The following is a 15677-nucleotide window of genomic DNA, read 5'->3' as shown; positions in this document are numbered from 1 at the left end:
TATTTTACTTAAGTTAACTTTTTTCTTTTTGACATACTTGTTAAAACCATTACTTCAAAGACTTCTTAGTTTATGTTTAAATTCATAGGGATTTTAGCATATTTATAATAAATCTGTCTTAGCAATGGATTTTAATTTATTTGCTAAATAAAGGAAGAGAACAGAACTACTAATCATTCCTAGAGCAGATAACTATATGTGGGTATGTTTTTGTTTTTGTATGTTTTTGTTTTCAAATGCATTGAAGTATCAGAATTAATTATTGTTCAGTTAATCTACAATTTAAGTTATAATTAGACTAGAAACGAGGTTAAAAAAAAATAAGATGCATTTAGTACAGTGAAAGTGTTTTTGTGTTGTACCAGGGATTGAACGTGTTTAATCACTGAGCAACATCCTCAGCCTTTATTTATTTATTTATTTGTAGTTGTAGATAGATAGCATACTTTTATTTTATTTGCCTATTTTTGTATGCAGTACTATGGATTGAACTCAGTGCCTTGCACATGCTAGATAAGTAGTCTGCCACTCAGCCCCAGCCCCTCCAGCCCCTTTTTATATTTTATTTTAGAAACAGGGTCTTGCCAAGTTGCTTAGGGCCTCACTAAATTGCTACAATTGGCTTTGAACTCTCTATTCTCCTGTATCAGCCTCCCAAGTTGCTGGGACTGCAGGCATGTGCCACCACACCTGGCTGAAAGTGTTTTTAATTTTATTTTTGAGGGTCAAGTTTTTCTCAGATTTAGGCAGTTCAAAATTAGGTAATTCCTATCCATCAGACCTTAATAGGTAGAGAAAACAATAGAATTTATTCATATAATTGGTATTAACCCTGAATGATAATATGTATAGAAAAACAAATTTTTAAAAATTTGATGAGAAATTTTATATTCCTGAGTATACATGCTGATAATGTATATATGCTTAGCTTATTTTTACTTGAAAAGTTTGTTTTTTTCTGGATACAAATTAGCATGCATGGTCTGGGATTGTGGCTCATTGGTAGAACACTCACCTAGCGTGTGAGGCACTGGGTTCGATCTTCAGCACCACATAAAAATAAAATAAAGGTATTGTGTCCATCTACAACTAAAAATTAAATACTAAAAAAATTAGCATGCGTGATCTTTTCCATCTGTTTGCTCTAATCTTAATTGCAAGCTACTTTTTTAAATCACATTCTTATACTTGAGAACATTGATCTTTGTAATAGAATTCTCATTAAGTTTATCATTAGATTGAATTACATAATTTTTATATTCTCTAATTTTTTTAACACAAAGTGTAGTCCCAGTATATTGAATGATGTGTTTGCCACTTTTGAATTTTGAATCAGTTCTGCTTAGATTACAGAAAGAAATAAATGAACTATTAAATTGTTTAGCGTTTTGCACTGATAGGTATAAAATATTAGAATTTTTCCTTTTTTTTCTGCTTTAATTTATAATAAAACTACATATTTGGTTTGGGTGTAGCTCAACTTGGGTGTAGCATGTTTACCTAGCATGCTCAAGGCCCTGAGTTTAGTCCTTAGCATCCCAACAAAAGTAAAAACAAAGCATCCAAGTTATCTTATCCCAGTACCAGCAAAGAATAAGAGAATTTTTTTATATTAAAGCATTTTGGTTTTATTTGTTGTTATTAGATTTTTATTCTACTTCTGTCATCACAGTGAGAAGTAAAATTTAAGATCTTTATTTATATATTTTTATGTGGTGCTGAGGATCAAACCCAGTGCCTCACACATGCAAGGCAGGCTCTCTACCACTGAGCTATAGCCCTAGCCCACAATGAGCAAATTTATATGATACTAATCTAGTTGAGATTACAATTTTTTTTTTTTTTGATGGGAGTGGATTTTTAAAAGCTTTCTAAATAGTCAAAATATCTGTGTCAGAAAGTCCACGTTCTAAAACTTCTAGCCGAGTACAGTGGCATGTGCCTGTAATCCAGTTATTTGGGAAGCTAAGACAGAAGGATCTCAAGTTGGACCCCAGCCTTGGCAGCTTAGCAAAACCCTGTCTCAAAATAAAAAATAAAAAGGGCTAATCCCTGAAGTGTATAAACTTATAATCTCTGGTACCACAAATATGCATACATATATACATACATAAATCCCATTCTTTTTTTTTTTTTTAAGAGAGAGAGTGAGAGAGAGAGAATTTTTTAATATTTATTTTTTTTAGTTTTCAGCGGACACAACATCTTTGTTTGTATGTGGTGCTGAGGATCGAACCCAGGCCACACGCATGCCAGGCGAGCACGCTACCGCTTGAGCCACATCCCCAGCCCCATAAATCCCATTCTTAAACTTTACTTACCAGAGAACTTCTTTAGTTTTCAGAACCTATTTACCTATATTTTAGAAGCAGGTCTAAGAAGTTGGCTAAGAATTTCAGCAAGTTAGAAGCAGTAAGGGGATGTGTACAGTTGTAGCAATTAAACTAATATATAACCAACAGGATTAAAAATTATAAAATGGCAAAAGACTACTTGGGAGGCTGAGGCAGGAAGATCAGAAGTTCTAGGCCAGCCTGTCATCCTAATAAGACCGTAATTCAAAATAAATAATTTTTTAAAAAGAGATGGAGATATAGTTTAGTTTAGTAGTGTTGTGCTAGTCTAGCAAGCATCAGGCCCTGGGTTCAGCATCTAGTACCACAATTTCCCCCCAAAAAAAGAAATCAAAGGAGAATTTGAGAATGTTAATGAAACTCTGTACCTTAAAGAAATGGTTATGTGTTTATGGGGGCAAATAAACATACATAGTATTAGTATGTATTAGTAAATATTAATAAATAGAGTTAGTAACTATTTTCACTTAGTACACTTAGTCATTATTAAAAGAAAGCTACAGCATTGTAGTATAAGCCTAAGAAGATAACTTCCTATAAAAAATTGGTTTTTTTAAGTGTTAACTTTTTAATCTAAAAATTTACTTTTGGAGTGTACCATTCATTTTCCATAGCCTGAGAAGTATATAAAACTTAATTTATAAGAAAAATATCTTGCTAGGGGACTGGGGTTGTGGCTCAGTGGTAGATACTTGCTAGGTACTTGCTAGTGCTAGGTACTTGCCTAGCATGCCTGAGGCACTGGGTTCAATCCCCAGCACCACATAAAAATAAACAAATAAAATAAAGGTATTGTGTCCATCTACAACTAAAATTTATATTTGAAAAAAGAAAAGAAAAATATCTCGCTAGGTGTGGTGGCGCACACATGTAATTCCAGTGGCTCTGGAAGCTGAGGCAGGAGAATTTCAAGTTCAAAGCCAGCCTCGACAATGGTTAGGTGCCGAGCAACTCAATGAAACCCTGTCTCTGAATAAAATACAAAATAGGGCGGAGATGTGGCTCAGTGGTCAAGTGCCCCTGAGTTCAATCCCTGGTACCTGCCTTCCCCATTCCCCCTCCCCCCCAAAAAAAAATCTATACAGTTTTAAGAAAATGGGAGAATAAAGCTTAAATTTGACTTGTGTATTTGTTCTCAAACAGACAGCTGGAAACGATCCATATTGTTTTGTGGAGTTTCATGAACATCGTCATGCAGCTGCAGCACTTGCTGCTATGAATGGGCGGAAGATAATGGGTAAGGTAAGCTGTCATAATTCAAAAAGGTGACTTGTGCTGGTAAATTTTAAGTTATATGGTTTCATTTCCATTTTAGAAACATGTTCACTTTATCATAAAAAGTCATTCACATTTAATATTAAAATGGCAGGATAAAGCTTTTAGAGGGGAGAGGCCTGTGTTTATGTTGGTATCATGGTGCTTGAACATAAGTGCTAAAATATTTTTTAATTACTAAAGCTTGGAAGAAACAAAGGGAAAACATACATTGATACTATTTGTTTAAAAAAAAAAGGTTATTTGAATGTTAACAGAAATATATAAAGATTAAGATTTGTTAAAGTTATTGGCATAAGTGTAAGTCAAAAGATGAGCATTAAAACTTGACTTGAGGAGCTGGGGATGTGGCTCAAGCAGTAGCGCGCTCGCCTGGCATGCGTGCGGCCCGGGTTTGATCCTCAGCACCACATACAAACAAAGATGTTGTGTCCGCTGAAAACTAAAAAATAAATATTAAAAAAAAAAAAAAGACTTGAGAGGCTGGGGTTGTGGCTCAGTGGTGGAGCATTTGCCTTGCATGAGGCACTAGGTTCAATTCGCAACACCACATGTAAATAGATAGATAGATAGATAGATGAATGTCCATTGACAACTTGAAAAATATTAAAAAAAAAAAAAAAAAAAAAAAAAACTTCACCAGAACTGGTGTTCAATGTTTCATCTCAGACATATCTTTCTTATGTATTCATAGATACAAATCTGATTTTGAGCTTTTGTTTTTATGGAATATAAATGTAGAAATTTTTTTTTTAGGAAGTCAAAGTGAATTGGGCAACTACTCCCAGCAGTCAAAAGAAAGATACAAGCAGTAAGTATATTTTATACTCTTTGAAAATTTGTTTTTGTTATACCCAGTAGTTTTATTGTAAAACATATAAACGTACATGTTTGCAGTAATGTTTTGATCGTTATCCTAAGATATGATTTAATGTGTTTGTGTTAATAAATTTAAGAACAAATCTAATCTTTGTCATCAGGTAGTACCGTTGTCAGCACACAGCGTTCACAAGGTAATTGTATCTTCTTAAACATAAAATGAAATCTCTTGAAAGGGTATTCACTAACCACCTGAATTTTTTTTATCTGATATGGGAGGGGGGAGGGATTAGGTAGTAATCTCTTTGTTATGTCTCTTTGGCAATATTTTCCCCCTTCCTCCCAGCATTGACCAAGTGTGACTTGTCCACTACTGTGGTGCTAGTTCAAGGAATTCTCTTGGTAGCAGCTGATGTTTTAGAAATACTTTCACCAACTAAAAGACAAGATACCCTGCTTCCTTGAGGTCACCTGGGCTTCATATACAGATCTTCCAAGTGTTTGAGTTGCTCCTGAAACTTTACGGAAGAGCAACCCAATATGTTGCTTGAGGCCTACCACATAGGGGTAATTTTTCTTTCCAAATATTCTTTGTCAGAATTATATATTTATACATATGTGACCATTTTAAAGTATTCAAAAATTTTGCATTTTTTGTGTTTCTTGAGAATTGTCTTTTTTAGAAAAGTTTCACATATAGGATGGTTATTTCTCTCCAATGCTTTTTTAATGGTTCTGATATAAAGTGAAGGGATTACTGTTTTCATTCTGTTGCCTTCAGTCTTAGTTCACTTGCACATGGATTCACATAAACTGAATGGTGTAATGTCTGGGCAACCAAAACTGTTGGCTTTTGAGAAAACTGTCAAATACTTTAACATCAAACTGTTGCAATGCAAGGTATTTCTTTGATTGTTCTTCACAAAATATGGTTAAACCAAGTATATGATGTAGCTAGCTTCAGTAAATTGTCTTAACTGAGGCCAATCTAGTCTATATAAATTAATACCACTGTTTTAATTTGTAAAGCCTTCATATAGTGGTAAAATGAATAAAAGTAAATAATTCCTTTCAGAATGTTAACTAAGTTTTTAAATTTTTACAGTACTGAAGCTTGTTATATATTATTAGTTTATTCTCTTAGACCAGTATAATTGACTATAAATAGAAATATAACTGCAGTTTTCAGTTAGCTATATCATAGTCTTTTTAGAAGAATCTTTCCTATATTGTTACCTCGATTATTATGTTTAAAATTGATAGGCTTTTTATAGAGATAGGATAGTTTTTTTAAAATACTTTATTATAATCCATAAATTATATTAAGATTGCTTTATTGTATAAATTTTGGTCTTTTTTAAATTCTAAAGTTCTATTTTTCTTTTCACTTCCCCTTCTATCCCCTTATAAGATCATTTCCATGTCTTTGTTGGTGATCTCAGTCCAGAAATTACAACTGAAGATATAAAAGCAGCTTTTGCACCATTTGGAAGAATATCGTAAGTAGCAGAAGATAAATAAAATGTTTTTAGTTAGAAATAATTTAAAAGTAATAAAAATAATTCTATTGTGAATTTGGGACATTAATTTTTAACTCTTGAATTATAGTATATTACCTTGTTTAGAGACCATTCAAGACTTTAAGAGCAAAAAATTGTTTTTCCATTAATAAATCTTTGATCTCTATCTTAAACTATTTTTTCAAAGATTTTAAGCATTAATTTTTAAGAGATATTTGCATTGTACATATTATAGAATCTTATATAGGTGTCTTGCTGGCTTGATAATAATCTATAGTAACTTAGATTTATGATTAAGGAATTATTTGGGCACTTCTATGATACCATGCATTTTGTGTTAATGTAATTTAACAAAAAGAATTTTTAACAATTGTATCTAAAGGCAGCTATTAAGTTTATCTCCGAAGTGTTTACCCTCTTTTTTAACTGTTAACAATAATAGTGCCTTTATAGTATTTTATAAGGCACTATCTTGCTTGCATTTAATATTAATTATACATTTTAGGCCCATATATATCTCAATCAAGGTAGCATTCATCATAGAAGAATTTTAATATTTTGAAAAGCATGCCATATTAGCATAAGAATAGCAAAATTTTTTTATAGTACCTTTTAAGGAGTAATGGTTGAATTTGGAAAGAAATTTTTTTAGGATTTCTAGTGCTTCAGTGTTGTTTCAGATAGAAGAATAAGTAAAAGGAAGTTCTCGCTTTGGTTTGTATTGAGCAGACCAAGAGAGAAATAAGGAGGTGAGGAGACGGCAAAATAAATGCCAGTAGCATTGCTGATGAATTTGGGGAGTTTTCATTTGAAGAGTTATAGTTCATTAGTATGGCCAACTTTTTAAGGCAGTCACAGATTAGGGCTTATAAATGGACTCTTGTTAGTGTTGACTTATTTCTTTTAATTTCTTAATAGTTCCTCTTAGTCTGTCTAAGGGTTTCAGTAGTGGTTAGCTTGCTTTAAAAAATCTAGACTTGCAAGGCCTTAACCTTTGGCATCTCAAGGACTCTAAATTCCTTGCAGAATTGTGTTTGTTTTCATTTTGGTGTGGAGAATATAAATGTCATCCTATCCTCAGAGTAGTCACAGAACCATAAAAGGATTAAGAACCTTGATCTAGGTCTTTGCTACTGCTTTTTCAGGGAAGCCTTTCAGAGAGAAATAAGTAATAGTTGAGTATATTTGGAAACTGATATTTCCTGAAGCTTTAAAAAGAAAAACCTTGATCTAACATTGCAAACAAATTAAGTAGCTGTTTTGTTAAATGCTTTGATTTTGATTGAAGCAGGTTTTCCAAAAATGAGAATTTTAGTTTGGGATTAAATAAAGATTATTTTAAAATTTGGTGAGTTTAGGTTAAATAACTTTTTAACAGTTTCATGATTTTTTAAATCATGGATCAGTAATTTCGTTTTGTTAAATATGTTGGCGTTATATTTTCAGTCTGTAGATTTTCTTTTGGTCCCACAATTACTGATGTGTACATTAGTTGTTTTCTTGGTAAGGCCTTTCTTTAATGTTATAATTTTATATTGAGGTATTATGTAATGTCTGAGTTCTGGGCTATATAAGGAGTTAGTTTTCCTAAACTTAAAAGACAACTGGCAGCATATTTTCCTGACTTTTCTTTCTTTCTTTCTTTAATTTTTGGTGGTGGTGGTTGTTAAGAGATAAGTAATAACTATATGTTGAAGGGTTCTCATGATAGGTATTTTTAATAGGGAGCCCTTACAGTGCTTTATTTTCTAGAAGGTATATAATAAACAGTGGCCTATTAAAAATTTAGTATAAGAAATATAATATTTTCCTAATTTACAGAAGTTAAACTCCTCATGTTTCTTGAGTTTAGGGTAATGTAGCATATTTTGATATAGAAGTAAATCACATACCAAATTAAATGCATGTGTACCATACAGGTAATTTAATAAGTTAATTTTACATTTTTGTAAAGTGACTTGCTTTAGTTTTCCCTTTTCACCAGCACTTCTTGTCATTTTGACTACACTTAATAAATCAATTTCTATATTGAGCTAAAATATGCTTATGTATACTTTAATATGAAATTACATTGCATGGCTTTCTGACTTGGGTTTTTGTTATAAAAGTGCCTGTTTTGTTCATGTGTCCTGAGAGAGCAAGCATTGTGACATACCTGGCTAATTTAAAAGCAGATTGTGAAGCACAATATGAGTCCAATTTTTTGAGGTATGGAGTTTTAGCTATCATGGCTGGGTTTTTACTCAATCTCAAATAATAGGGCTCTGGTTATTTTGCAGAGTGTCTCTGAAGAATGGACAGAATTGCCCTGGCTAACTACAAGCTACGGTTCACAGTGGATAAATGTTGGCGTGCTTTTTTACTTTCTGACTTTTTAAAAATTTTGCTTTTATATCTTATAGTTTCCAATCAATCTTAATATGAATGCTATTATAAAATTCAGTATAAAATCTTCTTGTATATTTTAAAACTGAAGTGTATCTAGTATTCTTCTTCAATTATTTAACATTTCTCAAATTATGAAGTTCTCAAAATTTACCATTCCCAAAAGTGGGGGGTATAAATTGATCCGAGAAAATGAAATAATTTAGTTAGTTTAGGGAATATACAACTTTTTAATTCTTTTATTTCCAGTTCTCTATTTTAATTTTTTATGATTAGGTAGAATATGGTATCAAATAGCAAATTATAAGTTGCATGGTTAAAGAAAGCCAATATTTAATGTGCCTGGAAACTTTCTAAGTGGTTAAATAATTCATGTGAATAGCTAGTTTTACAATGTCTAATATTTAAAAATTTAAAAAACATTTTGAAATGGGAGGCAATTCTGAATAATATATACAAATATTTAAGAAGTTATTGATTTGCATGTTTATAACATAAAGCCTCACATGCTAATACATGTAAATTTGTAGATTAAAAGGTAAATTTACATTAAAGGTTTACTTTAATGAAGGTGAAACCTGAAAATGAGTTGTATATAAAATTTTCATTTTATATCTAGAAGACAGTTTGCAAACCTAAACTTCTGGTTGTTTCTGTTTTCAGAGATGCCCGAGTGGTAAAAGATATGGCAACAGGAAAGTCTAAGGGATATGGCTTTGTCTCCTTTTTCAACAAATGGGTGAGCTCAATCAGAAGTGCATGTGCAGTGCTTTAAGAGTAAAGGATGTAAAAAATTTATTTTTCTTACATCTTTTATTTTGCCAATAATTAGCACCCTCACTAGAAGATATCTTCTTTCTCCTTTCTGATTATTTAGTCAACATTTATTTAACATGTGATGCATACAAAGTACTGATACAGTGTTTCAGAATATACATAGTAAAGATATTTAAATTATCAGCCAAAAGTAGATGTTAAAAATCTCTGTTATGGGGACTCGGGACATGGTTGAATAGTAGATCACAGCTTAGCATGCTCCAGACCCTGAGTTCAATCCCCAAGCACCTAAATAGAAGGAAGGAAGGAAGAAAGAAAAATCTTGTTATTCCCCTTTTATATTTCCAGAGTAATTAAAAAGTAAGTAATAAAATTCTCTGATGGTTGAGAACCTCTTTAAAAAAATGATACACTGTATTGAAACTTCTCATATTTTCCTTTCATTCTACAAATATTTACTGAACCCCAATTTGCATTAATTTGAAATTTCTGATTTTTTTAGAGACAAGGAAGGGTAGCGTACTCGTTTTAGAAAGATTTCTATAGGTATTATTAGCTGGAAAGCTAATTTTCATTAAAAGGAAAGGGACTTGTATTAAAGTGTGTTTGGGGTTTTTTGTTTTCCCTTGTGGGGATAAAAAAGTCTTTTAGCAGGGTTTTGGGTCTGGGGGTAGTTGTTGAGAAACAGGCAGATGAAGTAATACACTGTACATTGTGTTGTAGTTATTAATGTTGTAAGTATATTATCAATTCAAATAATTAAGTGCTTAAAACTTTTTCATATAACTAAAGATCAGAGCAGTTAAATGAAGTAGGATCACACTTGCAAAACTACAGGGATACATGTGGAAGAATTTATTTTATTTCTAATTTTATTTATTTATATTTATTTTAGTTGTTGAGACACCTTTATTTTTTATTTATATGCAGTGCTGAGAATTGAACCCAGTGCCTCACACATTTAAGGCAAGCACTCTACCACTGAGCCCCAACCCCAGCCCAGGAGAATTTATATGTACAAATCTTTCAGCATATACTACATTTGCATTAAACTTTGAATTTTATTGTTCACCATTATATTAAGACAGGTAGTTGCCTAAGATGAATACAAAACAATGTATTTTCTGCATTAGAGTACCTTAGAATGAACCATTAAAAGTTAAAAAATAAAAATAAAAAGTTTTTCAAACTTGACATGTTGGTGCACACCTATAATCCCAGGATGATGTCAAGTTCAAGGCCAGCCTGGGCAACTTAGTAAGACTCTGTCTCAAAAAAAAAAATCGTTTTTTTCTAGTTCCTTTGTCTACTTACATTGACCTTATGTCTGATTATTCCTATGAACTTTTACCATCTAGATATATACTTTAACTATTTATGATCATTTGCCCCATATTTACTGTCCAAATTAGAAATTTGCTTTAAAAGCCTAGATATGGCTAGCAAGTCCAAAAAAGAGAATATAAAATGTCCTGCAATTATAATTCAGTCATTCTCAGAACAACTTATGCCTTCTGATCAGATGATCAGGTGTTTGTGTCAATGTATTGTATAGTATAGCTATCATCTTCACTATATGAAATATAACTGTCTTCTAAAAAAAGAAAAATCTGTGAAGAAAGTAGGTAAGCTTATAGTATTGGAAAGAACCCATATATTAGAAGAAAAGTTAGAAATTGTAAAGCATCTTGATAAGTGAAAAGAAACAAGATCAGTCATGTACGTGTCCCATCTATCAATTATAAGATATTTTTCCTATAAGGTGAGAAAATAAAAATAATTATGAAGCATAGTTTTACTTTATTGTTAGTCACATTATAATATTTTGGAAAGATAAACAATTTATACGATGGATTAATAGCCACAATTAATTTGAGTTCCTTAGGTATTGATTCTTAGGTTTTGAAGGTGGTTAATACAATGTAGGGAAATGAATTTGCAGGTTTGGGTGGGCTAGAACTCATTTTTCCCATTTGAGAATATGGAATGTAAGTTTCTGCTATTTAAAAAATCACTAGTGAATGCATATTTAGTAAGAACTAGAATCAAATGGTCTTTGTTTAGATGAGTCACAGACATCTTAAACTTATAAGCAGAATTCTTCATTTATCCCTCAAACCTGTTCCCCACTTCCCTCTTAGTCTGTTCTCATTTTAGTTAAAGCTGGCACTGTCCTTCCAACTTCTGAAGCAGGAACCTAGGAATTAACTTAGATTTGTCCCCTTTTGCTTACTATGTCCTTCCCAGTACCCCATTTTGTTGGCCTTTCTTTTAGATTATAGCCACAGCTACTGGCCAACAGCATTTTTAAAAATCTGCAATGTTGAAGTAGTCTCAAAATGTCCTTTTCCTTTTAATATCCATTTCCCTAAACCATTCTTCTTCTAGCACTAAGAATGCCCTTAAAACATGAATCAAGCTGGTATGGTGACATATGCCTGTAATCGCAATGGCTCAGGAGGCTGAAGCAGGAGGATCTCAAGTTCAAAGCCAGCCTCAGCAACTTAATGAGGCCTTGAAGCAATTTAGCAAGACCCTTTCTCAAAATAAAAAATATATTTTATACTTATAATAGCCTCAGCCTCTTGGTTCAATCCCTGCTACCAAAGAAAACAGATTAGATCATGATGCTCTTTCTTAAAGTTTTTCAGTTCTCTGGCACTCTTCCTTTTTATGCACTAGATTCTTGAAACTAATCTTCCACATGTTTTTGTGACAAAGACCAAACTCTTTCCTGCCTTAGAACTGGCAGTGCTTTTCCATCTACTGGGGCTTACTTCCCTTTTATTTTGACTTGGCTAGCTTCTGCTCTTCACAGTCTCAGATTATGTCATTTTAAAAAGCACTTTCCTACCAGGCTCGATGGCACACACCTATAATCCCAGTGGCTCGGGAGGCTGAGGCAGGAGAATCATGAATTCAAAGCCAGCCTCAGTAAAAAGTGAGCGCTAAGCAACTCGGTGAGACCTTGTCTCTAAATAAAATACAGAATAGGGCTGGGATGTGGCTCAGTGGTCAAATACTCCTGAGTTCAATCCCAGTACCCAAAAAAAAGCATTTTCCTACTCATGCTGTCTAAAATAGATCCCCATGCCCATATTATTTATCTTAGTATTTTGTTCCTGTCATGGTACCTACCACAATTTATAATTGCTTTTTGTCCTCCTACCACAGTGTATCCCCAGCTCTTAACCTAGTACTTAGAACTCCATATTTACTTTTAGATGAATGAGAAACCCAATATTCTCATTAATAAGTTTGTTGGGATCCTGTAAAATAAAATTTTTATTTAGATTAGGTTGAGTTTTTGCATAAAGTTGATGATAGCTACCTTATTATTAGGGGATTGGGACTCGGACTTTATCAGATAATTAATGTTACCAAAGTCTGATATCCAAAAAAGATAATTAAAAGGCACCATTGCTGTGTGTGTGAGTGATACCAGAGATTGAACCCAGGGGAGCTAAACCACTGAACTATATCCCCAGCCCTATTTATTTTTTTATTTTGAGGCAGGGTCTCTCTAAGTTGCTGAGGCTGCCCTTGAATGTGGGGGCTTCTTTTGCCTCAGCCTCCCCAGCCTCTGACATTACAGGTGTGCGCCACTGCGCCCAGTTTAGCACCATTGCATTTTTTGGTGGGGGATCAAACTCAGGGGCACTCAACCACTGAGCCACATCCCTAGTCTTATTTTGTTTATTATTTAGAGACAGGGTCTCACTGAGTTGCTTAGTGACTCACCATTGCTGAGTCTGGCTTTGAACATGCAGCCTCCCAAGCTGCTGGGATTACCTAGGCATGCGTCACTGTGCCTAGCATCACCATTGCATTTTTAGAAAGCTGTCATATATTATATGTTTAATAAAGTACCTTCACCAAAAAACACTAACAAAAAGTGCAAAGTTATGACTACCGCTAAAAGTTGTTTACCATCTACTAATGGTATATTCTTTGTCATTTCTAATATTGTGCGGAACAGGATGCCGAAAACGCTATTCAACAGATGGGTGGCCAATGGCTTGGTGGACGACAAATCAGAACTAACTGGGCAACCCGAAAGCCTCCAGCTCCAAAGAGTACATATGAGTGTAGGTGTATTGGAGAAGAAAAGGAAATGTGGAATTTTGGAGAAAAATACACTAGATTGTAAATGTTAGAGCTGTTCCCGGAGACTTATTGCAGAAATAGATGAGAAGCAAATCAAGACTACTGTTCAAAAATGTACTTAGTTTTCATTTTTGTAATTTTTAAATAGTAAATGATATTCAATCTCTAATGTCAAGTCTCCTATTACATAGAGAATAATGGCTAATTTTTTAGACATTTTTGGGGGAAGTTTAATCCTAATGTCAATTGTAATGTGTGTTCTCTAAGCATTTTGATTAAATATTGCTATTATAGTAGTGTAGTTAATGCTGCTTTTGTCCTTCTGAACATTTATTTAATGAATTGAAAATGTAAAACTTTTTCCTTCTCCAGCAAACACTAAACAGCTATCATATGATGAGGTTGTAAATCAGTCTAGTCCAAGCAACTGTACTGTTTACTGTGGAGGTGTTACTTCTGGACTAACAGGTATGGGAGCTTTACCTATGTGCTATCTGGAAATTAATCTTTAAGCTGAGAAGCTTAATATTTGTAGGATTTTACTATAACTGAGTGTGGTTTCTTTTGTTTTTGTTTTTTGTCTAACAGAACAACTAATGCGTCAGACTTTTTCACCATTTGGGCAAATAATGGAAATTCGAGTCTTTCCAGATAAAGGATATTCATTTGTGAGGTAGGGATGGTTTTTGTGAAAACTTTCCCCCCCTCAAATAATTTCTGAACATTTAACAATGGTTTCTTAAGAATTTACCTCATTTATAAAGACATGGAAATTTCTCTAGCATACAGCATTTTTGCTCCTGTATGTTTTATTCTCCCTTCTTCCAACACAAGGCCAATAAAACATATCCTCTATTTAGAAAAGTTTCTCCAGAACTAAATGATCTTTGAAAGAAATGGCAAAGAAAACCAACCAGCTGCTTGTTCTACCTTAAGATCATCTTGATCTTTTTTCCCCTGCCAAACGGCTATTGAGTTTATTTGCCTTGATTTTAAAAATAGGTCTTATTCTTAAATTCAATTTAAAAGAATTTTTATTGATTCTTAATATTGTTTTCAATAGGTTTAATTCCCATGAAAGTGCCGCGCATGCAATTGTTTCTGTTAATGGTACTACTATTGAAGGTCATGTTGTGAAATGCTATTGGGGCAAAGAAACTCTTGATATGATAAATCCTGTGCAACAGGTAAGAGGGTCCTGAACTTTGGGAAGTAATTGCTGGGTTAATATTAGTAAGGTTATTTTAAAATGAGAATTGTTGATAATCTTTGTTAATAAGTTTCTAGTTCAATTCATAATATATAAGAGCTCTTCCTATATGTATTATAGTTCCAGAGTGGTGTTTTCATGGATTGCAGTGCTGACATGATGAGTGTAACTCATGCTCACACAGTGAATTTTAAAATGCTCTGACAAATCTAACAGGGCATTAACTTTTTCTAGGCAACTTTAAACTTGATCTCATAAAGATTTTTTTGAGGAAGTTATAAGTGGAGCAGAGAGGTGGGAGTAAGAAAATCCTAAACTATATAGATTTCTTCATTTAAGTAAATAATTTACCAAACACTTAAACATTATATTAAGTTTATTGTTGGGGCATTATCACTGCCTTATAGACTATAGAAAATGATGTAGAGTTGCAACAGGAGAACCTAAGGATTTTTTTGTTTGTTACCAGGGATTGAATTCAGGGGCACTTAATCACTGAGCCACATCCCCAGCCCTTTTTTGTATTTTATTTAGAGACAGGGTCTGACTGAGTAGCTTAGCTCCTTGCTAAGTTGCTGGGGCTGGCTTTGAATTCTGGATCCTCCTGCTTTAGCATCCCTGACTACTGAGATTATAGGCATGGGCCATGCCATTCGGCCTTAGTAATCACTAAATTATTGTTTATCCTGTCATTTTAATTATAAAATGTTTTATGTTTTCTTAAGTATTTGTGGTATATCAAGAGCTGCATATATACAAATAATTTTAAATAATACTAAATTATCTCTTATAATTTTACCTAATAGCAGAATCAAATTGGATATCCACAAGCTTATGGCCAGTGGGGCCAGTGGTATGGAAACGCACAACAGATTGGCCAGTATATGCCTAATGGATGGCAAGTACCCGCATATGGAATGTATGGCCAGGCATGGAACCAGCAGGGATTTAAGTAAGCATGTTTGACCTTTTGCTTTATTAACATTAGAAAATGTCCAAAAGAAATTTTAAGTAATTAGTAGGCAATGTGGCCCCCTGTGCAAAGCACAACTATAGCCTTTGAAGGACTTACTTTTAGAATAGTAATTTATGGTTTGGTTTGATACTGGAGATTGAACCCAGGAGCAGTTTACCAGTGAGCTACATCCCCAGAACTTTTTATTTTTTGAGACAGGGAGGGTGTCACTAAGTTTCCCAGGCTGTCCTCAAACTTGGAATCCTCCTGCTTCA

General features: G+C 33.3%; 1 protein-coding gene across 16 annotated transcripts in view; it reads left to right on the top strand.

The window, feature by feature from the left end:
* The window catches only part of Tia1 (TIA1 cytotoxic granule associated RNA binding protein), a 32035-nt gene that overhangs the window by 12235 nt on the left and 4123 nt on the right, over positions 1–15677 (top strand). For 4 of the 16 annotated variants that reach the window (XM_076832615.1, XM_076832610.1, XM_076832612.1 and 1 more), the window contains exons 3-12: positions 3498–3596; positions 4386–4440; positions 4610–4642; positions 5860–5947; positions 9017–9092; positions 13110–13218; positions 13610–13705; positions 13826–13910; positions 14301–14424; positions 15254–15399. In XM_076832615.1, the coding sequence (XP_076688730.1) occupies positions 3498–3596; positions 4386–4440; positions 4610–4642; positions 5860–5947; positions 9017–9092; positions 13110–13218; positions 13610–13705; positions 13826–13910; positions 14301–14424; positions 15254–15399 (911 nt within the window). Of the gene's footprint in view, positions 1–3497; positions 3597–4385; positions 4441–4609; positions 4643–5229; positions 5349–5859; positions 5948–8076; positions 9093–13109; positions 13219–13609; positions 13706–13825; positions 13911–14300; positions 14425–15253; positions 15400–15677 lie in introns of those variants that run through there. The other 12 variants (XM_076832618.1, XM_076832613.1, XM_076832617.1 and 9 more) reach the window with 7 other exon arrangements.

The sequence above is a fragment of the Callospermophilus lateralis genome, chromosome 14 (genome assembly GCF_048772815.1).
Source record: "Callospermophilus lateralis isolate mCalLat2 chromosome 14, mCalLat2.hap1, whole genome shotgun sequence".
In the NCBI taxonomy this organism is placed as follows: Eukaryota; Metazoa; Chordata; class Mammalia; order Rodentia; family Sciuridae; genus Callospermophilus; species Callospermophilus lateralis.
The sequence above is the reverse complement of the archived record's forward strand: the minus strand, read 5'-3'. Positions and strand labels throughout refer to the sequence as shown.